Source organism: Melitaea cinxia, chromosome Z (assembly GCF_905220565.1).
Source record: "Melitaea cinxia chromosome Z, ilMelCinx1.1, whole genome shotgun sequence".
Lineage (NCBI taxonomy): Eukaryota > Metazoa > Arthropoda > Insecta > Lepidoptera > Nymphalidae > Melitaea > Melitaea cinxia.
This window is the reverse complement of record NC_059424.1, coordinates 16844873-16871089: the sequence shown is the minus strand read 5'-3', so window position 1 is coordinate 16871089 and position 26217 is coordinate 16844873. Positions and strand designations below refer to the sequence as shown.

At 31.7% G+C, this 26217-nt stretch overlaps 1 protein-coding gene across 1 annotated transcript in view; it reads left to right on the top strand.

Annotated features, from left to right (window-relative positions):
* The window catches only part of LOC123668502 (clavesin-2), a 32584-nt gene extending 8288 nt beyond the window's left edge, over positions 1-24296 (top strand). The window contains exons 2-7 of the mRNA XM_045602237.1: positions 14210-14436; positions 16482-16641; positions 17199-17260; positions 17568-17761; positions 21355-21471; positions 23835-24296. Of these exons, the coding sequence (XP_045458193.1) occupies positions 14223-14436; positions 16482-16641; positions 17199-17260; positions 17568-17761; positions 21355-21471; positions 23835-24092 (1005 nt within the window). The 5' untranslated portion in view covers positions 14210-14222 and the 3' untranslated portion in view covers positions 24093-24296. The remainder of the gene's footprint in view (positions 1-14209; positions 14437-16481; positions 16642-17198; positions 17261-17567; positions 17762-21354; positions 21472-23834) is intronic.
* Positions 24297-26217: the final 1921 nt, after the last annotated feature.

Genomic DNA, 26217 nt, shown 5'->3' with positions numbered 1-26217 from the left:
GTAGCGAAACTCGCTTCAAAACATTATAATATTAGAAGGATGTTACAGGCGGGTTCTCGAATATCCTGGCCTGGTAACGCGTGGTCTAATTAAGTCTGTTGTAAACGCTCGCAGTCGTGACGTCGTTCTGAATTAACGTTGTCGAATCTATACCGCTATGAACATAAGTAAGAATTTCACACAGTTTGGTTAATTAAGCAGCTCCATGCTGTTGAACTTGCGAATGCGGGGCCAATGTGCAAGGGCTCATGAAAAATGTGTATGTGGCACATAAAATAAATAAATTATACCCTTACACTCAACAGCTCCCATTACGATTGACTATTGTATCGGGGGTCCAGAAACACACAATACACAAACACAAACGCCCAAACCAATGCAAATATATGTATTGCCTGTGCAACGTTTTGCCATAAGCAGGAATGGTAATTGCGTATGATTTTTTGTTTATACAATGTATTTTCCGATCCCTGGACACAAAATTCACATACTACTGGAAGGCGTTATGTGTAAGACGATTATTTTTTTATTCCATTGGCGCCTTTTAATCCTGGTGTTCCTGTAGCATAGATAATGATTAACTTTTTATTATTCAACAGATTTTCAGATAACTTTAATCCTATTATATCCTAACGCAAATTTCGGTTTGTTAACCTCCTCAAAACTACCTATTACTTATAACACTTATAATTGTGTTTGCAGGCAAACGAAAAAAAAAACCGACTTCAATTATATCGACAAGTAATAGGTACAACGTAGGTTGATGAAAAAATAGTCAAGTAAATATGTGTTATCAAAGATTACTACAAAAGTAGTTATCAGATCTCGATAAAATTTAAATGTGACCACGTGATAAACATCAGCTTTCGATTAAATTAAAAATTATCAAAATCGGTACACCCAGTAAAAAGTTATGCGGATTTTCGAGACAAATTTAGCTTCATCAAATAGATTTAGTATGAAAATCTATGTATTAATAAATAATTATGAATAAGAGATTATATTACGCTTAAAACTTTTTTGAACGTTTTGAAACCTCATAACATAGCCACCATCAATTTTAAATTATTATATAAATATATAAATTAAATAATATGTATTTAAAATTAAAAAAATATATATATTTTTAGGCATTTAATAAAACTACTGACTAGACTAGACTTAGACCCCACCTTCTACAAGGGATTTTTAGAATAAGAAAGTAGGTGTACATAATTATATCACTTATATACACTTACGATTTTAATTTAACAACAAATAATAAGGTAATAATAAAGGTAATAAATTTTTAACATAATTGCCCTAATCTTGCTTCAATATTCTGCGTCAGCCTACTTCCGCCATAACAACTTTATTCTATCCTTAAGCTTTTGAGCAAGTAGATTTTCCTCAAAATTGCTTGAATAGTAAGTAAACAAACAAACAAATAGATAGTCTAGTGAAATTACTTCAGAGATGTTTCAATTTGCTAGGTGTTTAAAATAATAGTTGTTACAAGCAGTTACAAGGACATATGAATTAGAGTGCCACGGTTAGAAACGTATGGATAATATATTGTTCAATGCCAATGTCAATCTAATCGTAAGGTCACTGAACATCAGGTGAACGTTTTGTTATGACTTCTAAGAGCTTACTTATGAAATCTTATGTAATTGCCACGCAACTTTATTGCAATCAAATATAAAAATCAATTTAATTCAGTTTCATCATTTTCATCATTTTTATTCAAAATAATGTTATCGAAGTTCGTTCGTTGGTCTCTATATAGGTACTTATGTTTTTTATTTATATTACGGTAAATTCAAGTTGTCGATGTGAAAAAAAATATTAGTAAAAACAATTTCAACCACTAACTTTATCATATTTATGACACGCGATTGTTAGTAAATCTAGTTCTTGGATGGAAAAATTTGATCGCACATATTCAAAACCCAGAAAGCTATATACCTATATAATGCGATTTTGTTTATTATACTAAAACTTAAATCCACGATAATATTTTCTATTTCCCACTAGGGAAAGGAATTTTTCTACTTATTAGAGGATTCCCAACTATTATAGATATATAGGTCTCTACATATCGTACCATATACCTACTGCTACCATATTTTATGTGGCACCCCTATGGGTACATATCATATGCGCCTATATTATTTGATGAAATTCAATTTATATTTGGTAAGCAGATTACCTCATTTGGAATCGTGGACTGTCTAGTTATCGCTACTTTAAATAATTGAACATTCTAGTTTATATGTAAAATATCTTAACATGTAAAAAGAAATATAAATTATCGATTAGCTATTCTAAAAAAGAATGTTACGGTTTAGTGGTCTCTGCGTAATTTTCCATTCCAATTGCTTCAATAGGAATGGCGGACATGTTTAGATAATATGATATCCTTACAGTTTGTTTGTCGATAGATAATTACTGAACAGATATAATTTTTTGTTTGAGGCCAATTGTTAAATAAATACTTTATTATTCCGGTCCATACATTTTAACTTAATCGGCGGAGTTTATCAATCTCCAAACTATTTTGTTTAGAGTCTGTTTAACCGGTTGTAGTTAATGAACGCTATTTGACATATGATGGTATCCAACGGAGAAAAATTTACGATATGTTATTTTTCACCATCGAATTGCACCGTATTTTTATTCTCTGTCTGCGAATCTAAAAATTATAGTTTATTATTTGAGCTAAAAAAAGGCCGATATTGCATCTCTTCCTTTCTGCCGTTAGAGTCTATTCGGAACTGAGGTAGGGCACAGCAGAAAACATGCTGCTAGATTTTCCAAGCAGCCCGACTGGGGCAGTACCTCGACCTTACAAAAGATCGTAGTTAAATAATACTGCTTTCGAGCAGTTTTGTGTTCCTGTGGTGAGAAAAATGACCATAACTCGTGGGAGTGATTGGGGGATAGGGTCGGCCACGTGCTTGCGATGCTTCTCGTATTGCACAGCCGTAGGTAAGTTACGGTAATCGCTTAACCATTAGGTGAGGCGTACGCTTGTTTGTCGACGTAGCAATATAAAAAATACGCAAGAATAAACTTTTTCCTCAACAGGTAAAACATGGCCTTAGAAATATAGTTATAAGTTAAAGATATTTCTAGCAAACCACATAATTAGTTTTATTAGCACATTCATAACACGACATTAGATTTTATTATGCCATACAAAATAATAAAGATTGCAATTTACCGAGCAGTTATTTTCACACGTGCAAAGTAAGTAAGTACTCTAAAATGACTAGCGAACTTCCTTGCAAAGTATCAAAAGCTGTTTAGCACCTCAAAATATATTTTATCTATTAAATCACATTTGCTATTCGAAAGTGAAAACTTTATAAAAAATTAAGAAACCTTTTCATAACCTAAATAAAAAAAAATTGTATTTACCTATTAACGTTTAAATTTAACAAATAAGTATAAATTTTCACGAATGTTTGCACATTTTATTTATTTCATGTATTTCCTAGTGTGTTGTTTACTATAGAATATGAGTGTCATCAAACGTCAGTTATAATATACTGGCGCTTCGCCCCGGCTTCGCACGGGTGCAATACAGATACTTAAATATAAAATAAATAAAATATATGCGCAAAGAAATGTGTTTATTTACGACATCAAATTAGAAACTTCTAAAACTATCAGTGTTCCTCTACTGTATTATGCATGTATTATACATATACCTAAACCTTCCTCTGGAATCCCTCTATTTACTAAAGAAAACCGCATAAGATCGCCGCAAATCCGTTGTGTAGTTATAAAGATCGAAGCATAGAGACAGCGTGAAGCGACTTTGTTTTATACTTTGTAGTGATATACAAATAGTTAACGTTATGTACAATCTACCGTGAATTTCCGAAATAAGCAAAAATAAATACAACTTAAAAACTATGAAATAAAATTGAATTAAAAAAACCAATTTTCATGACGACAAGAGAATTTAAAAACAACGCTTTTCATTCAAAGAAGGAAAAAATATCTTATTCCAAAAAGTTAACTCCTAATAAAGGTAAATTGTATACGACATTGACATTAAAAGGAAGTTGGACGAATTCCGTGTGACGTCCTTTATTATTATTAACCGACTTCCAAAAAAGGAGGTTCTCAATTCGACTGTATTTTTTATTATTATTATTATTTTTTACTAACTGTCATTTGGAGCATGACTGATTTCATGCATCAATACTTTGATAATTTTTTGCATGGCTCGTATATATATTTATTTATTTTTTGACTTTTCGGACCAGACTTTTGGACCATCTGCCCAGGTATCATTGACTATGAAGCAATTAATGCTATAACAATATTTATTTAATAAAGTATTCAGATAAAGAGGAAAAATAATTAGCTCAACGTTCTAGAAGATCAATTGCTCAGTTTAGTTTATAAATGTTACCTATAATTATCACGTTAAAAAATCACCATCTAGTTTCCGCATGGAAAATCATCGTACAATATATTAATCGATTACAACGTCAATCACGAATGATTATTAAAATAAAATAATTATAAAACGAAGCGGATCGTGATGTCGATCTAATTAGTCTGCAGCAAAACTAAGCATCGATAGCTTCAAAAAATTACAATAAACTAGTAAATTGTAAATTAAATTTCTCGTTGAACTAATATACCTTGTTCCTAAAATTTTGTCTCGATATAGATATTTAGTTAATGGAAGTCTATGTGTTTATAATTTAAGTAATTATTTGAGTCTAATTAATTTATTATGTATTTGAAGATTTTAACAACATAAAATTAACAAGTAAATTGTAAGATGTACACATTTAATTTTTAAATGACAATTTTGAATACTAATATTTTGATTTATGAATCAAATAGTTAGAAGTCAGTGTTTTTGCTATTCCGTATAAACATAGATTATAAACCAACCCCGTTGGTTAGTTTTTGGACAAGTAATGTTTGAAAAATTGAAAATAAGAATATACAAAATTTTATTACATGAATTTTTGTTATTTATTTATTTTTTTGTTTTGTTTTCAACAAAGGAGTTAAAAAGAACAAATGTAAGTAAATTCTCATTATGCAATTGTATTTTCACTTTTTCTTGTTTTTACTTATGCTACAAGTTAAATTAACAGACAATTATAAAAATAATTGTATTAACATAAACGTTATGTACTTAAAATAACGATTAAGTTTTTGTTTTACGTAATTGAAATCATTAATGTTTACGACTACACTACTTATATGAGATAAAATTAAGTAAGTATAAAAAATAATAAAAATGTACTGGATGATATTAGTTTTAAACATTATATAGTGGTTGAAAAAATTAAACGTACTTCTTTCGTTACAATTTAAGCACCTTATTAGATACAGAGATAATAGATTTTATTTATGCATAAGCCGTTTTTATTTAATTTGTGAGACACGATAAGCTTCACAATACCTTTGAAAGTCGACATGAGCAACCGTCAAGAAACAATGTTTATATTGATTATTATTTTCTTAACGATTCAGAACACTTACAGTTTAACGTGCAATGACGTATTAGATATGCCGGAGAATTCGAAAATAAAACTATACAAATTGGAAACTTTGTCACCGAAAGAAATTGTTGATTGTTTATCTCATTTTGGAAAAAGTAAACTAAGCATTTCCGAAGCAGAATTCATTTGGAATTCCATTATTAATTTTTATTTTGAAATATATTTAATACCTGAGGAAATTTTATCATCCCTAAATTGGGTGACAGTTGCCATTAAACCAGAAGAATATCAAAACTTAACATTGAGCAGTATTGACGTCATAACGAATTTTGGTCGAGACTACAACTTAAGCTATGATCAGCTTTTGGCAATTGCGGAACGTGTCCGTGAAGACTTTGGGGCCAAACAGCCAGAAGACTATACTGTTTATGATTTAACAGCCCTTAGACAAATTTTGTGTGCATTTGAAGAGAGCGAAATAAAAAGAATACATCCTAAGGCTTTCAAAGGAGCGGCGTTACTGATCGGAAACATAAAAAACTGTTCCAATGATGTAATGGAAGGGTTTGCTAGTTTGGCAAGTCATAAAGATGCTTTTGGACCACCGGACAGTTGGAAGAAGGACACGATCTGTATTTTAGGTGATGTGGCCAAATATTTATCAGACGATGTGGTTTCGAAATTAAAAAGAAATCTAGGGAATGATGTTTTTAAGGAAATCGATAAAAAGCGTGAAGAGGGGTGCAGTTTAGGTTAAGTCGCAGTTGAGTTTGCAAAAAAAAAAGGAGTCATTTATTAGCATTAACGTATTGATTACCAATCAAAGCTGACAGCTGATAAGCCCTTGGGATAAAACCTCCGACACGTTGACTTTGTTATTTCTTATGCTGCCTTAGACTCATGTCTGATTAACAAACGACGAAAAACATACGAATAAAAATACAATACACTTTTAACAAGTCCTATTTGAGGTGTCTTGTGGAGTGAAGAATTCTTTGAATACTTTAATTTTTTGTCTGGTCTTACAATTAGTTACAATAGCTGCGTTCAAACAGAAAACCTATCAAGCACACTACATTATATCACTTTCAAAGTACATGTAGTTTACCAGCATTGTACCATAACTTTGTCAACAGTAGGTACCATATCATATGTGATAAATTAAGCACGACTATACCATGAAACAAAAAAAAAAAACTACGTAATCGACCTTCGGTTATTATTTATTGCTCAGCCTTCGCAATTACGTTACAAAATCGTTATGAGATATTATTTTTTTTCCAAACACGTTATCGATTTCATGCGTATATGTGTGTTTATGTTTGTATTGTTCAAAACTAAAATAAGTTATTGAAAAAATGGTTTGAAATCGATGAACTTAAATAGTGCAAAAGTGATTTTGAAATTCCTTTCACGAGAAGAATGCTACGTTATCACCGAGTGACACAGACTATATTTTTACGGGAGAAAACTGTAGAGTCAAATAGTGGAATCCATAGACGCAAAGCCGCGGGCGAAGAACTAGTAACAAATAAACCTAAGCAACATCTTTACGTAATAAGATGATTATACTATACTATATTATAATAATTACGATTAATCGTTTTAACTGACCTTATAAACTTGTTTGTGGTATATGTATTGTTAATAAAATCTGAATATCTAATAACATACGGTTCTAATCGAAGATACTTTGAATAGGATATATGACGTAATGTGGTGTTTTAACGTCAATAAAACGAAATCAAATGTAATGGCGCGATCTGTATTGAAATGTTTAAGTATCTTATAAATTAGATATAATGAATTCGCTAGATATGTTTGCTTAGACTATATCCAAAATAAAATGAAAATGAACATATAAAAAAATTAAAACTTTGTAATAAAAAATGTCGTCAGCATCGGATCACGTCTTAGCTTCATTAGGCACTCACAGGACTGTCGAATTGTAGTATTATGTAAAACCTGTACGATAAGTGCAAGGCATAATGTTTATAGAAATTTTCAATTTCTGTGAACCTTTGGATGAAAAACTTATAGATGTCCCTTTAAATAAAAAAAAAAACATAGTTCACTTAAATAAACAAAAAAATAAATAAATAAAGACTTAAAATGCGCATTATTCCCGAATAGAAATTTTCTCGTATTCCTTAGAAGGACCGGACCGGGCCGGGCATGCCCGAGGTTATTGTGTCGGTTTTTTTTTATTTAATTTTAATTATATACTTTTTATAGGTACAGTTATTATAATATAGATTTTGTTTCTCCCCATCACATATATTTGCAGATATTGGGTATTTTCCCCACTTTTACCCCCAGAGTTTTTTCAGGGTTCAACCGATTTTCATTGAACACATTATTTTGTAATGTGCATGTGAAGCGCTTTCATTTGACACCCCACTAGATTATATTTGCAGACATTCGGTTATTCTTCCCCACATTCACCCCCCACAACTTTTAAACGACTAAACCGATTTTCATCAAACATATCTAAAAAAACTTGCCCGTAACTCACCTGTCATAGAAAAAAAAACTAAATTGAAATCGCTTCGTCCGTTCGCGAGCTACGGAGTCACAGACAGACAGAAACGTCAAACTTATAACACCCCTCTTTTTGCGTCGGGGGTTAAATTTTTTTAATAATAATTATCTTACATTAAAATACAGATATTCTTGAACAGTTACGCTTAGGACATAAGAATTTTGAGAAAAGCTGGTTAAGGAATTATTAAATTATAAGCACAATAAAATAAAATCGCCTTAAGTTCTAAATTTAGAAAATAGTTCTGTATTTCATAATAGTTTTTTTTTTTAATTTTATTTAATAATATAATAAATTTTATTTAACAGTTTTTTATTGGTTATATATATTTATTATAATTTTATTGTTCTGGTCTGAAACGAATTGAAATTATTCTTATTTATAAGTAAATAATTTAAATAAAAATACGTCTACGAAAAGTTATAAGATATGTATAGAATGTACGACGCGGCGACGATGACCGGTGATGGTGGATATGGATCCAGGATCAGCGAACGAGACCCATTTTCCTTCGTCGCGGGGTAAGAAAGGGTGATGTAATGTCGCCAAAACCCTTTACCGCTGCGCTGGAAGATGTCTTTACGACGTTGGATAGGGAGGGAGGGGGCATGAATGTCAACGCGGAATATATCTCGCACCTTCGTTTCACTGACTATATCGTCATCTTTGCGGAGACGTTGGATAAGCTAGGCCAAATGCTGGGCGGCCTAGAACTAACGAGTCCTCCCGACGAGTCGGTCCCGGTATAAACTCGGACAAATAAAAGTTATGTTTTACAACCAAGTCATACCGAGACCGGTCGATGGTACCATGCTCGAAGTTGTTTAGTACTATATTTACCTAGGCCATACCATCCAACTAGGCCTCAACAATTTCGAGAAGGAGGTCGACAGAAGGATTCCATTGGGCTGGGCGGCGTTTGGCAGGTTTCGTCGATCCTTCACTTCAAAGATTCCACAATTCTTAAAAACAAAAGTCTTCGAGCAATGCGTCCTGCCTGTGTTAACATACGGAGTCTAGACATGGAGACTAACGAAGGGACTGGACCACAAGCTTAAAGTTGCTCAACGTGCAATGGAGCGAGCTATGCTTGAGGTTTCTCGCAAAGATAGGATTAGAAATGAGACTATCCGCGAGAGAACGAAAGTAATTGACATAAACCACGGAATTAGCATGTTGAAGTGGCAGAGGGCTGGTCACGTGTGTCGTGAACTTGGGGAGGCTTATGTCCAGCGGTAGGCTGAACGAACTGACTGACTGATATGAAACGTTATTAAGCTGTTTAAATTTAGTAATATAACAATCTATTACGTCTCTGTTACGTTTTAATTAACCAAACATTGATCTGTATACAAAACATATGCCATAATTATTTTAGTCTTCTACTTTTCTCTTGACCTCATCATTACAGCCTATACAGTCCACTGCTGGACATAGGCCTCCACAAGTTTACGTCAAAAATCACGTGAACTCATGTGTTTTGCCCATAGTCACCACGCTGGGCAGGCGGGTTGGTGACCGCAGTACTGGCTTTGTCGCACCAAAGACGCTGTTCTCTTGACCTATTATCCTTTAAATCTAACTAGTGGTCGCCCAGTAGTCGAAATTCCCACCACACATTGACCACAATTAAAAATTTAAACCAAAAAATAAAAAATAATGAAATTAAAGACGTTTTTTAAAAAAATCAGCTTGACTACAGACCAACAATAAACAAGAACTTTTTGTTTTACGTATTAATATATAGAAGATATTTATCATAATAATATTTCAAATGTTAGTTAATCACGTAACATTGTGAACGTATTACGTAACGTAACATTTATGAACATTGTCAAATACATATATCTCGGTAATTTAAAATGTTTTATTTAGTTGTAATGACAGAAAACAAGACGATGGCATGGCAAAATTTCATAATAAAAAATGTTACACTTTCTGACTATGTGTAACTGATCTAAAAATACGTCTACCTTGACATTTTAAGTGTATCACGTATTGCTACACTTGAATAATAACCATAAGTTATATAACAAACAATTTCATTTCGAAATGTTGTAAACAAAGAAATTTTATGTAACACGCTAAGTTGTTTAATGAACATTAAAGGCGAGCCTACAATTACGTTTGAATGAATGAATTGCGTTTGAAAAGCTTCGGCTATATCCATTCATTCTTTCAATGAAATTTGAAACAACACTAATGCTGCTATTTGTGTCACGCAAATTACTTTGATCTCATTATAGGATTTGACGAGCGTGAAATTAGGTGAGTAATGAATTGAAAACATGACTTAATATCTCTTATTGCAGTAAGTAGCTACCTACTTTGATGTAAAAGTGGATTAATTAATCAAATACAATATTGTTCGAACAATAAGTTGCCTTAGTCGAATAACGAAAAAAATGATGAAATAGTTAATTTTGAAGCCAGATATCATTTTCGAATGTCACTTAAACATCTATTGCAAAAGTGAAGGTATTTGATTTTTCCAAAATTTCTCATAAATTTAATGTACCTACACGAAATGTGTAATTTAAGGAGCCGCGATTGCAGCTACATTTATACGTAATACTACAATCAATACGGCAAAAACTAAATCAGGTCACATTTCATGTCTTAACCTCGTTAAAACCTGCTCGGGGTGTCGTTTTAAATATTGTTAATTATAATAGAAAATATCACAAGAATTAATGAATATTATGAATTTAAGGTGGTCGCGGTATCTGCTGCGCGAATTTTATTTCTTGTTAGATTAGTTGATATTCTTCTTCACGAGTAGGTATTACAATCCTGCTGCTAACTAAGTCTCAACACGATTTTAACACGGAATTGGTCTATTCTGCGCGGGATTTTGCGGTATCCCGCACTCTTAAAATAAAATTACAAAATCGAATTTAAGCAGCAGGTTTTCGTTTTTTTATAGTTATAATATTTCTGAATTGATGTGCTCACACGTCGGAGATGTTATATATAGCTATGTGAAAATTATTTATCAAACATTTCATTTTTAGAGTGTCCGTTACTAGTAAGTTTTTCTGAAGGGTTATAGTCGGACTCTCCCGCGGCGACTAACCGTAATGGGATCATATTTTATGATAAACTTTTATTTGGCGCGTCTGATTATTTTACTACCAAAATAAAAATAACATCATACCTAATCAAGTAGAAAAAAGCAGACTTTTTAGACCAAAATGGATCAATGAAATCAATCAAATGGATCAAAAAAAAAAAAAAAACAATCGGAAAAGCTTACGATTAGCTAGGATATAGTCAAACCTAATGTATGTCTTCATCTTACTCTATATATCTCACTTTTATTATCATCCCTTTCAAATTCAAAAGTACATATGATTTGCTAATTTTACCCTGACTTCAATCGGTATTATGACACTGCTTAATTTAGTTTTATTCGTATAATTAATTACAATTATCTATTACTTTACTTAGATTGTATTACAGTGACTAATCTAAGATACCTTTTAACTTTTTGAAAAAACACTCTTAAGAAGAAAATGGCGATTACAGTTTCATTTCCCAGCCGGCTTCTTATATTAACAACATATATTTCCTGAAGCCAAAAAGGCTACTGATCACTACTATCTAGGCTTCTACTTTTCGGTGTTGAACCACCAGCTGGTCCGTCATAGACAAGCAACAGGTACGATGCTCTGATTCCATAGAACTCAAAGCACGCTATTTCTTTTTTGAAAAATTTCCCATAGTCCTATCGGTTATTGTATATGTCTTTTGTTTAATATTTGAAAATAGTACCTGTATCAGTAGCAGATGTTCCCACATGTACATTCGAAAACGTCATTTTCATACTTATAATGGTCTCCAACTGCAGTGACTGTTTCTATTGTATACATTTTTTATATTTTGGCGTGTTTTCGAAAGATTTAGCACAATTTTTTAAACTTGCGGGGATTTGCGGATCTGCGTTATGATGATGCGGGATTAATCTCTATATCACAAGTCACAGCGTAATATTTCGAAGCCTCTATCAATTAAGCAATTAATTAATAAAAATATTTTAAGCTATTTTCCTTTTAGATAGTACAAACCAAAAGCCTATGTGGCGTGTTCACACATATACAAACTGTAATTTCAAAATAAACAAAATTCAAAATTATTAATTATTACATTCTCATAAAAACAAGCAGATTATTGATGATTTCAGTAACTGATAATTTAATCGCAATTATTTAAACAAACTCGAAGTTAAGTTTATTTTTATCTTTTTTTCATTTGTTATATGATAAAAATATCATAGCAATATACGATTACCTACTAATTTATCATAAAAAAAGCCACGATGGACCCCCGGTCGAAACGAAGTTCCTTTCGCTTTTTGGTAGACGTGTGTAGCTGTACTGTCATAATTTATATTGTAAAATATCAGAGTTAAATTGAAAATTTTGATAATTTTTATATATTTTTTTTATTTAATGTAAATTGTAACGAGTATATGTAAAAAGCACTAATCTCTACACGAAATAAATAAAAAATGATAAAGCAAACGTCGGTAGGTACTATAACAAGAAGTGTCGAAATAGAGTCATGTCATCTTTTCTCGATGTCGTTCCCATCTTGCTCAGTGCGTGAACCACGCGATGAGGAACTCGTTCCAAAAAAATAAACAGTGAAAATAGATCCCTGGAGTAAATTGTATGTATTTCCTAAGTAGATAAGTTTGTGTCATGAAGGAATATATCAGTATTTAGTTTTATGATATAATGTAATGTTAACACGTTATAACTCGCATAGATTTAGCATGGCCTCTCGTTAACATAAGCGACTTCAATACAAACTGCTTTTATTTCCTGTGTAAAGATTAAAACATGTTCCAAAAAACAAACAAAAGTGTTAGCTTTAATACAAAGTATGTTCAGAAAAGTATGTAAATAGAAAAAGTGGTAAGAAATTGTGATTCAAAATATTTGTTAATATATGTTTTATAATTAGTAATCATCTAATATTGTCATTAAACACGTTAATAGTATTTACATTAAATATTTTCTTCTTTTGCACAAACCAGCTGTAGCCTTACTAAGCTTTGCGTACCGTGATCGATTCCTAAGATATTTACTCGTCTCTCTTAAACATAGAGCAAAATGTAGATCCCGTCGTGAAATGGGTTATGTCTAGGCTATTATGCTATATATTATTTATTATCTAAGAATTAAGTCAGTCAAGTTGTTTATCTATATACGAAACAATTTCTTGACTTCACCTTTTTTAAGTGTCGCACATATGTGTGGTATATAATGGTTGACTGTTTATAAAGACGATGGCAGGTTGACCTAGTCACAGCAACTGACTGTTGTACCCACTGACGGTAATTTGGTCCAATCAATCTAATCCCCTTCTTGACAAATGTTATGTAGGTAAAACCGGACGCATCGAGTTTTATAGAAAAGAAGTAATTTAAATTTGATTTAAGTACATTTATTATTTAAAAAAAAAAAAAAAAAAAAACTTATTTAATTTTTCAGTAGAAGGTTTACTAAATATTCAGGAAAATCATTTTTTACGTGCTTAATGTTTTTGTAGTATTTGGCTTTTGTTATTTCATTCGACAATGTAAAAATTTTATACCTGAGGCTTCTTGATTGGGAAATAAATTCAATAAAATATTTTTATTAATACCTAAGTATTATAATATATATAACCTAACTATAACGTCGTTGTTAAGGCAAATGTCTCTAAATGTTAACACAAATAAATAATAAAAGTTAAGTGAATATCTAATACTTTAGAGGTCAATGTGAGTGGCAAGAAATTACCTTGTACCTACTTATAACTTGTTTCAGCCTTCACGTAAACCTATACTTTAGCCTAGGCTTTGACATAGACCTAGAGTAGAGCCAGTTTAATTAAAATATAAATTAGGAATTTGATCTGTTGTAACAAATGATATGATTAAATAAGTTGCTATTTAATTTCTTCACTTTGTATCAATTCAAATTTCGAATTTCGTCATTTTTTATCAACGACAGGAAAAAAAAGTAAAAGTGGTAGCTTTCTCGATCAAACAAAGTCGTTTTGTTATTTACTAAAATATGAGGAAAAAAAATAAATGTAGGCAATGTATTTCATGTCTAGATCTGCCTTATCATTAGATTGTGCTTCGTCTATAAATTAAATAGAATTTTTCAAATAATTCTGTTAAGCCTCTAGTTGCTTTTGTTTCTGTTCACAGAATAAGAATAAAAATGACGACCGCAAGCGTTTTGCTCACCGTGAGCACTACGTGGTCCGCCAACAATGACATTTGCGAGAAAGAGGAACGCGTTGGTCGGTGTCTCAAGAACATAGCGGAAGTAGCAGCGCACGAACTGAGGGAAACTCCAGCGACTAAAGAACAAGCCATACGTATCATGCGAGACTGGATACAAAAAAATAACGACATAAAAAATATTAGACAAGGTGAGATTTATGTAATACTTAATTATATATTTAGAAATTACATTTAAGAATATAACAATAGTTTGACTTTCAAGTGCAGGGTAGTGTTATCACTAATTGTGATGTTCATACAGTCTAGTAAAGTTCAAAAACAAGTTAAATAGAAAAAGCTCCTGAAAATAAATTATATATATTATTTCTAAGTTACGTTTAAAGCTGTATTATATGAATTTTGAAAATTTATACTAAAATATTTAAATTTAAATAGGTAACACAACGATCACAACCAGAATTTTATATTACCTTTACATATATTTTTTTATTTATAATTTTTTTCTTCCTATTTTAATTTTGTTTCTACATGTATTTTTCCTCAATGTTATATATCATTTTTCATTATTAATCATTACAATTGTTAAATTTTAAAAATTAGTCATTTCTTATAAAAATATGTCATTCAAATTAGCTAGTTAAAAAAATTTTACATTACAATTTCTATTTAATAATCATTACTTGTTGTATTTACATCATGTTCTCAAAATTTCTTCTATGTATGAATATTTCTTCTATGTTTCTTCTATAGAGAATTTGATGCCTTGAAATTGTACAAACCAAAAAAACTTAATAACTTAAAATTGTGCATATTGTTACATTACATACAGCTTTAAACGTAACTTAGAAATAATATATAATTCATTTGGATTTAGAATCTTACATAATGAAAGAACTTTAATGAAGAGATGTCGATTGACTGCTACATGTAAAGGTACTAATGTTTTGGTTTTCTTTGGTTGGTTGTTGTATGGATTAATTAGTTGTACAACTTTCTTCAATGTTTGTATGTATTTTAGATGCCTGATGATGGTCCAATAAAGGATCGAAATGTCGCATGAATTTGCAATTAGTGGTTTGATTGGCACCTTATGTCCACATTCTTGCGAACCGTCAAAGAGTTATTATTTAATGTTACAAATGATGATGATTATATGATATATAATTAAATTGAGATTTAATTATACATCAAATACTTTTTGATAAGTATAAATAGAATACCTCGATTACACACATATATATATTATAACAATTGAACAAATTTAAACGCTTAAAAGATTGGTTTATTTAAATATTACAAAATAATATTTTGAAAGTCCTGTGTGCACGTTAAAATATAATCAGGGGGCCGCAAAAAAAACGAAAGTATTAATAATATAACCGGTCCACCAGCTTGCTCAGCACTCAGCTCGACAAAATATGTCAAGGTTTATGTTATGGCAGTAGTCATAATATAATACAAAATAGACTGAGAGTTACCTAAAAATAACATTACTAAAAACTTTGTAAGCTTTAACTCTAATGACGATACGTTTTATATTTCTGTGTCAAATTCTAATGCTAATGGGGATATGAATGACTTTAAAAATGCTTTTCACATTCATGCATTCACACATGAAATTAAATTACCAAAAATATGCTTTTATTTTTCGAAATTGATCAATAATGCCACTTTACTTGGAACATACCTAACATAGATTACGCCAACTTTGTACTTACGTACAATAACTAGTTTTATGGTTTTAGTAATCTTGACTAAAGTTATACTAGCTTTACAGGAAGAAAGAATATGTTTTTATTTTATTTTATTATACATACATATCTAGCTGTGTGGTTACGGTTTCCCGTGGGTGTCGTAAGAGGCGACTAAGGGATAACACAGTTCCACTACCACCTTGGAACTTTGAAAGCCGACCGATGGCGGCATAACCACCCAACTTCTGGCTTTAAAATACATAGGCCGAAGACGGGCAGCAACGTCTTCGGTGCGACAAAGTCAGCCCTGCGGTCACCAACCCGCCTGCCCAGCGTGGTGACTATGGGCAACACACGTAAGTTCACGCTATTTTTGGCGTGAACTTGTGAAGGCCTATGTCCAGCTGTGGACTGCGATAGGCTGATGTGATGATGCTAAATGTTTAAAATAATTTTAGTAGAAAAGTGTGTCTAATCTAAACTCTAAACGGTCACAATTTTTATAAGAAAAAAATAATAAAAGGCCCTATTTATTTCAGATGAATCATTTTTACTACGTTTTCTTCGCCACAAGAAATACAGCATACCGATGGCTCAACAAACACTTTTGAAATATTTGAGCTTAAAAAAGTATTACCATGATATTTTCACCAATTTGGACTGCGAAGATCCTAAGATAAAGGAGATTCTCGATAACGGGTAAATAATTATTGATATAACTTAAAAATATCTATTATTTGTAGGACTTTATTTTTGTGTTACCCACACATTAGGAAATTCTAAACATTTTTAGTATCATAGCAAAAAATAACTATTATTTTAAATAAGTATTATATTTTTGTAGGCGATTTAAATAGAGCACTAGGAAATGTGTTATTATCGATAGAATATCATTACCCTAATCAATCGATATTAGCCTCAATTTGCAAAAAACAAACCAACTTACACGGTTACAAAATAAGGCGACCGTATTACATAAAAACCTTACACAATTTAAAACTTTTCGGTTAAAAAAACGCCTATGTGCGTTCGTGCGTAATGGGAATAAAAAGTATTCAAATATAATCTTTATTATAGTGTTAATAAGGTTGACATAGCTATTTAGCGCAGTATGTGCGTAGGAGATATGTATCATCAGCTATTTGAAAGTTCCCAAACGAAGCCTTGAACTCTGAGCGTTGCGAGTATGTTATATAAACGCAGTTTTTTTTATGACATAATTAGTTGGCATTACCAAATAATTACTTACTTTCAAGGTACATAGCCGTTTCGCCGGTTAGAGACAGCAAGGGTCGTCGGGTCATCGTTTACAACATGGGTAAGATCTAGTACATTGACATTAGGTGATAATCAGTTACATAAGCTGTGCGACTTGCTTTATTTGTAAGAGAGTGCGTGCGAGACTACACCTATAGCTGTTTGCGATGTTATTGACTTTGACACCGTATTAAAGTGCGACATGATCTTTGACATTATATCCGCATTCATATTTCAATACCTTGTACTTTGCTGAATTTTTGTATTGTGATGCTACTCGTATCATTGTTGAATCATAAAATTAATTTACTCACGTCAATACTTAAAGAGAAATTATTAGGGTAATGTAATATGAATTTTACCTGCAGGTAAATTTGACGCGACCAAATTTGGCTGTTGGGATATGTGCAGGGCACATATGATAGTATACGAGGCATTGATGGAAGACCCAATCGACCAGATTTTCGGTTTTACACACGTGGGCGATGGTTTCGGAAGTACGACAGCGCATGTGACTACTTGGAATCCTGTTGATTTCGCGCGTCTCATCAAGTGGGGCGAGGTAAGAAATAACCACGATATATTTAAATAAAAAAAATAAACATTGTCCATATTTACACACATTTCAAGATAGTATCAGTGGTCATTTTTAACCAAAAAAATCTGTCTTGCGATACAACAAGGAAATGCTAACAATTTTTTTTCCATCCGAAAATTATTAAAACTACGATAAATAATAATTTTTTTTTTTAAGTTTGCTTAATAAATCTGTATAAAAGTGTAATTTTTGTTTTAAATATATGTATATCTAGAAATTAATATATGTTTTAAAATATACGTTATTATTATGACTGCTCAAAAGTATATGGTAAAATCGAAATAAAAATAAAATTAACACACATACATTACATAGTTTGATCATTGCCATAAAATGATAATTCCAAAAAGGTCTTTACTCTCGAGCTTGTTTTATAAAATTACTTAAATTAAGTATGATCCAACGTAACGTAATAATGTTCTCGTGTAGATAGTTATAAAACTTGGTATTACGACGACCTGAAGACGAATCAGACGAGTCGGTTTCATCTTTCCCTTATTTGTACCCACTTAACCTTCACCTTATTTCAACTTTCGACATGTGTGAGGTAACAACGAGCAGAATCGAAATTTTGGGTCTCACACACGGCCTGCGTGTTTGTGAACTCTTTATTATATGTTACCAACTGCACCTCGTAGTACAACCATATAATTTTCAATTTTTTCAAGTGAACCCTATTCGTATGAGAACAGCGAACATAATTTATATGTACAATAGTAATAAATTTATTAGAAACGTACGTAAACGTGTAACAAGGCTTATTTCCGTAATCGTCTTTTGGAAGTTATAATTAGTTTTATATCAGTCACGTGATACTTCGAAGCAAGGCTTTTTATTACGTTTGGATAGGTATATTTTTTTTTCTGAAACGTCTTTGTATGTAGATATGTACTGTAAATACTTGCATTTTGTACTTACTCCGTTAATATTGATTAGATGCCACAGCAAGTTTGTTTGTAATGTTCATTTATTGTAGGTTTATCCAAATGTCTGTAACAATTCGCTACCGATGTTTATAATTAACACACCCATGTCGCAACCTACTCATTCAACAAACAGGTTATCCGGTAAAGATTTGTTCATATCGACTGATAGATCGAAACTTAGTGCGTTTTATAATATTAATTGTATTTCTACTAAGTATTATACGGTCAAATAAAAAAGATGAATGAAATTGGTGAAGAAATTTAGTCGACTTCAAAAAGGAGGCGATTCTCAATTTGGTTGGTATATTTTTTTTATATAAGGAGATTACGAACACTTTTATAATATTATACTTAGGTACTAATATTATCAGACAACACGATCTAAGTAGACGGAAGTGCCATTACTAATTAGGTATATCAAATGTTTTTATTTATTTATGTTTTTTATTGCGTACGTATGTATATAATGTATATGCATATATAATTGTTATATATTCTATTTTTTTTTCTTTTACTTATTTAAATCTGTATACCACCTGTCCATCTGAAAAGCAATATCCCTTTCATTATCAGGTTGTCTGGAAGAGATTGCTTTTTAGCAATAAGATCGCCTGGTTATACAATTTGTTACTATAATTGCTTGTAATTTTAATTTTGTTCTTTATTTAAATGTGCAATAAAGTATATTATTATTATTATTATATTAATATTTAATTTTATAATATTTAGTCACGTGTTTTCACCAGAATGTTATTTTCTCTCATTGTAATGTTTTATAGCTTAAAACGTTTCCTCATAGAAAACAGATACTATTTTAATCGAAAATGACAAAAAAAAAACAACAACAAAATTGTTACGGATTTGGCTTTAAACAATGCAGTTAATTTTCATGTTCATGTTTCGGTTTCATATAAACAAATTAAGTGAGTGGTCGTATTTCAATATGAATAAATTAATTTAATTTTTTAAAGTGCAATCATGCGACATCGGTTGTAAGAAAGTATTTTACACAACTGTTGTCCTTGACATTTCAATGAAATGAAAGTTTTAAAATGAACACTATACAATGAATACTATACTATAATAATTATGGTACACGCTTGTGTCAACCTTTCACTAAATTATTGTGAAAATAATACTCGATGAAATCTATATATAATAAGTATAATCTGTAAAAATAAAAAAGTAGTAACGAAAAAAACATACCTACTTATTTATCAAAGCAATTTTTTTTTGTTTCTTTTCTTCTTTTTGTTATTTGTTTATACGTTAATATATAAAAATCTCGTGTCACGGAGTTTGTGATCGCGCTCCTCCGAAGATGTACGAAAGATTTTTATGAATTTATTTTTGTGTACATACCTTTTCAGTATTAGAATAGGTCGTTAAAATTGTTTCATGCAAGGTGGTATTTGGCAGAACAACGTTTAGTATACAAAAGGTTAAGTATTTTTTTGTCTGACTAGGCATTACGAACTAAATATAATTTTATCGCTTCAGCCTGTAACATCCCATGCTGGGCATAGGCCTCTTTCCCCATTTAGGAGAAGGATCAGAGCTTAATCTACCACGCTGCTCTAATGCGAGTTGGCGGGTATATTCCCCACTATGAGTAACGATCGCTATCAGGTGTAACCTACATGATAACAATCGGGACCGACGGCTTAACGTGCTCTCCGAGGTACGGTGGGGAGACCCAAAAGGACTGCACAAACACTCACACCACAGCAAACATCTGTATGGCTTATACAAATGTTTGTCATGTGCAGGGATCCAACCCGTAACCGTCAGTGCAACGGCCACAAACCAGTGCTGTGACCGTTGCGCCAACGCGTCGTCGTCGTAGTAGTTTTATAATATCGTGAAAACTTCATGTTACGATTCACAGAAGAAGATTTGCATCAAAGCTTGTTACCCTGTACAATTCCTATTATGTTATATATGCCGACATACATTAGTAGATACAAAATATGTTTGGCTATCAGTTGAACGACAATTCGCAAATACATCTATAAGGATGCAACCGACTACCTTACATATTTGGTTTTGTAATTTAAAATCGTTATCTTGATTTTTACTAATTTAATCTGAATTAATCGAAAAATCATAATATTATAGATAAACTAGCTGACCCCGTAAACGTTGTTTTGCCATAAATATGTTATTAACCCCTCCCCCCCCATACCCCCTTATAAGTTAGGGGTATGAAAAATAGATGTTGGCCTATTCTCAGACCTATCCGATATGCACACAAAATTTCATAAAAATCGGTCGGGAATTTTATATATAAGAATTGAGTTGTTCATCACGGATGAACTCCTACACTATTTAACCGATATGAACTCCTACACTATTTAACCGATATTAATCACCTTTGCACACCGTGTGCAGTTTGATCCAACTTGAAAGATAGGCTATATTTTATTTTGATATATGTAATTGTTATATTTAAGAAAAAAATAAGGCGGTACGAAGTTCGCCAGGTTAGCTAGTAACTTAAAATAAAAAACTACTTGACATCATTGCAAAATAGTTGAAATGGTATACCCATTTCTTTTTAATAATTTGATGCTAATGTCCAAAATTCTTACTAAAAAGGAGTGTAAAAATTCTTATTTATTTTTGTTGCAGCAATCAGTACCAATGCGTCACAAAGAATTCCAGCTTGTCAACGTTCCGGCAGCCCTAAAATATATCATCGACTTTGCAAAATCAAAAGTTTCAACAAAAATAAGCGAGAGATTGCATGTAAGATGATTATTTCATTAAAAAACTAACCCCCCCCCCTCACTATAAATGATATTTCAGGGTTTGAAAAAATCTCAATAGTTGAACAAAAGTATTTCATTAATTTATTTACTATATTAATATGCAAGAACTTGTAACGACTTTATAAGACCTATTCGTTATTAGTAATTCTAAAAAAAAATCAATTTTCAAATGCTGAAAATCCTCAAATAGGTAAGATATATTACTAAAGTTAAACAAAGTACTAATATTTAAGCACAGCAGGAAATATTTCAAACTTACAAAAGATCACTGCCAAATAATACTCCTCTCAATTAGTGTTGTGTTCCTGTCGTGACTAGGGTAGCCACAAATTCTGGGGAGGGTCGAAAGCAAGACCATAGACCAGTGTAACCGCTTACTGTTAGGCGTACCGTACGCTTGTTAACGACACATGTAGTATAAAAAACAAGTAAATAATTAAATGTGATCAAAAGTTACAATCACATCGCTGTTCTAATAATAAGCGTTATATACGGACAATTAATTTTTATTTTTCCCATGATAATAAAAAATATTTGTACGTATACGTACAAATGTTTTTTATTTAAAACTGAAAAATTACATGTATGATAGGTATTGGCATATATATATATATATATATATATAGGAGCTGTATAACAATTGCGTTATTGTTATGATTAAATAGGGAGATCATCAACGAGATCATCATAGATCTTTCGAGAAAATATAATACGTACCTACTACGTACCTACCTACGTACCTAGTGAGTAACAAACATTATCGTTGATGTGTTAGGTGTAGGTACAAAAACTTTTTTTTTTAAATTTGAGATGTTTTTTACGTTTATGGTTACCGTTTTCATGCTTAAGTGAGATGTTTTAAAACCTACAAAAGTCATTATAACAGAAAATTTTACACAATAAGAAACTAAAATTATGGTGTTATTGTATTCAAACACTTACACAAAAGAACTGCATTTTTGACTAATAAACCTACATATTACTATGTTTATATGTCATATATGTCAAATATATATTGTATGATGCTTTGATGTAACTACCTAAAGTCAAAACAAAGTCGCGTTAATCGCTCCGCCACGCTGTTTTACTCACGCTATCAGCTTTTGCTTTTCACCTACAAGTTGTGGAGTCCATGTTTTGTGTCCTAGACTTTCAATAATAAAAAGATTAGCATAGCATAGAAATGTAAACATTTTGCTTCTTAGACACCGTTTACTTCAAGAACTACCGTAGTCGCTTTAGCCAAGAACACTTTTGTGCCTGCTAATCTTTTTATTATTGAAAGTCTAGGACACGTTCCAATCTCAGCACAATTTTAAGTTCACATGGACATGTTCCAATCTCAGCACAATTTTAAGCTGCACTAAGTTTAATCGTAGGTAGCTATTGCATTTATGATTAAAATAACTATTTCATATGATATACTAATCCATTCAAGGGCATAACATGTACAATGTCACAAAGAAACGACCTATAAAATATATTCTATACTATTCGCATACGTTTATTAAGTTGACCTCGTGCATAATATATGACTTGCCTTTTAGATGTTATCAAGGAAGTACGAATAATAAGTAATTTTGTATAGGTCACATATGTTCGTATTAGTTTTACTCCGAAGGTACCATGCATAAAACGGTTACCTTTCATTGTTTCCTGGTTTTCACACTATTAAAGGGTAATCAAATGTATACCGGTAATGATAGTCCGATATTTACGATATTAACTGCGTTTTATTTTTCAATGCGGATGTGATGAATCAGGTTGAGTGGGCAGGAACTTTCTGATTATGAAATAGTCTTTTTTTTTAATTGAAAAGGGCAACGATTGTTCTTTTAAATTGAATATGTGGTTTCATAATATAATTACATATTATTTCATTGTATTGTTAACAAAAACTAATTTTACTCAAAACAGCTTGTCTTAAGCTAATTACTTTCTGTTTTGGTGTACAATAAAGTGTATTGTTATGTTGTTATGTTAAGTTTTGAAAGGCTTAGTTCGTAAACTAAGTATGCTAACTTGTTGTAAATGAAGAAAACGTTATAGGTAATTGTATAAAAAGTTGTATGTATGGAAAATTGTAACAAATAAACGCGGTCAGCGTTGGACGACGACCTAGCTTTACTAGGCAGTCATAAAACTATCGAACTGTAGTAATTTATTTAATTAAATCGTCGGTAAGATAAACATAATGTTTTCGAAAAAAAGGCAAGGGCAAAGTAGAACCTGTGGATATTACTGATTTAAAAAAATCTGTCCTTATCCTAGTAAGTAGTATAGATCCAGTGCAGGTGCGCTCACTAGCTGCTTTATTTAACTTATTCTACCCTTTTCCAGATTTACACAAGCATTAAGAATCTGCATAATCACGTAGATGTCGCGTGTCTGCCGACAGCTTATGGAGGACATATACCTTTACAAGATATGATTGAATATACAAGGAATCTGTTGGTGGAGAAGAGACAGATGACACTTGCGCTAGACAAAATGGAAATAATTAGTACTGCGGGAATTATCTCCTCAAGAAACCCAACAAACACTAAAGGCAATGGCGTGTCAATCGAGGGCAGTTTTAGAAAGTTAGAAATAGATTAACTGTGATGCGTATAATTAGACTAATTTAGATTTTCTAAGCATTTACGTAATATATGTAGGTTAAGGAATACAGGTGTATATGAAATCTGGGAAGACTATATTATATTTTCGTATGATTTTCGATGAACTTTATAAAGGTGTTTAACTTAAGTGTCTTTGGAAATATTAGGGTATAATTGGAAATTAAAATCCTGGCAAAATGTCTGATAGTTTTTTTTTTTTTTAATTATAAATACTTAAACTAAGTCATGTTATGTTTATATAAATAAAATAACATAAATTAAGAGTAAACTGATATGACTTAAAATCATAACTTTCGGCCAGCCACATAAAATATGAATGAATATATACCCAATTATGAGAAATAATAAATAAGGAATGAAGTTTTTAATGTTGACAGCTACAAAATATTATCTAAGCGATAATAAGTCTTGTATAAAACTATGTAATTATGTAATTATCTATAGTTAATTAAATTAAAAAAAAAAAACAAATTATTTACTTTTACCCCACATTATCATCATCATCATTGCAGCCTATTGCAGTCCACTGCTGGACATAGGCCTCTGCAAGTTTTAAAGCCTATCATTAAACCTATATTTTAGAGCTCCTGGGGAATTGGGGATTGGGTCGGCAACGCGCTTGCGATGCTTCTGGTGTTGCAGGCGTCTATAAGTTACGGTAATCTCTTACCATCAGGTGAGCCGTACGCTTGTTTGCCGAACTAGTGTTACAAAAAAAAAATTATTATTATAATAAAATTTAGTCTGTTGAAAAAATTCAATCACTTCAGTCTATCGCAGTTCACTGCTGGATATAGGCCTCCACCAGTTCGCTCCAAAAATATGTGTTGCCACGCTGGGCAGGTGAGTTAGTGACCGCAGGGCTGGATTTGTCGCACTGAAGACACTGCTGCTCGTCTTCGGCCTGTGTATTTCAAAGCCGGCAGTTGGAGGGTTATCCCGGTCGACTTTATAGGTTCCAAGGTGGTAGTGGAACTTTGTTATTTCTTAGTCGCTTTCATACAAAATGTAAGATTTAATCTGAGACTGTAATAAAACCGAATGGTTTTCATTATCTTCAAAGAAAAATCTTATTTAGATAAGTTTGTGTGAATCTCTTAGTCCTCTTTCCCACCTCACACTTATTTTGGTCAAATTAAAAAAAAAGTCGATCCTTCTGCTCTTCTGATCCTTCCTCACTTGATCGATCAAGCTGAATGCATATCACGATACCGAGGTTGACACACAAAATAAGGTGATGTTCAGTATAGTATGATGGGATTGGAATGGCATCATTCATTATGATCTTTTACTTCCGGGCTAAACTTTCGGTTCGAATTTCTAGACTTAACAGCTCTATTATTCTCAATTTCTCGCGGTAAGTCTCATCAACTTACGGCAAGAAATTGATATTAAGCACCCAGAATTTATTTACAGAAAAGATGCGGTCTTTCATTACGACACCGCCCGACCACATACGTCTTTAACAACTCAATTGGGAAGTTTTAATACTTTCGCCATATAGCCCCGATTTTGCACCCTCAGATTTACTGACCCCGCAAACTTTGTTTTGCTATATATGTCATTAACGCCTCCTACTTTTAAATTAAGGGTATGAAAATTAGATGTTGGCCGATACTCAGACCTACCCGATATGCACACAAAAAAAAATGCACATATTATTAGTGTGTGCTGCATTAAAACATATTTTACTTACTATTCGTTTGACTAATAACAAGAAATAATCAACAATTATCAACTACAAAAGATATGTATCTATTCTATTAAGTTCGTTTTTTGAACAAAAATACTTAACGTAGTATCTCTAACATCTTAGTATTTTCGATACTTAAAAATAGTTGCGCTAATACGAAGTTGTCTTAACTCTTAATTAAAACCAAGATCTTAACAGAAGAAATACAAATTATAAATTATGGTTTTAATCTAATCCTATCTAACCTAATGTACTATTATAGTAATAAATGCGGTTTAAAAATTAACCTTAATACCGACTAAAGTACGAACATACCTACTTACAATTCCGAAAAAAAATTACGCGTTAAAAGCAAATTGTCTTTAAAAAAATCACTTTAGTATTTAAATAGTAGTATACAATTTCAATA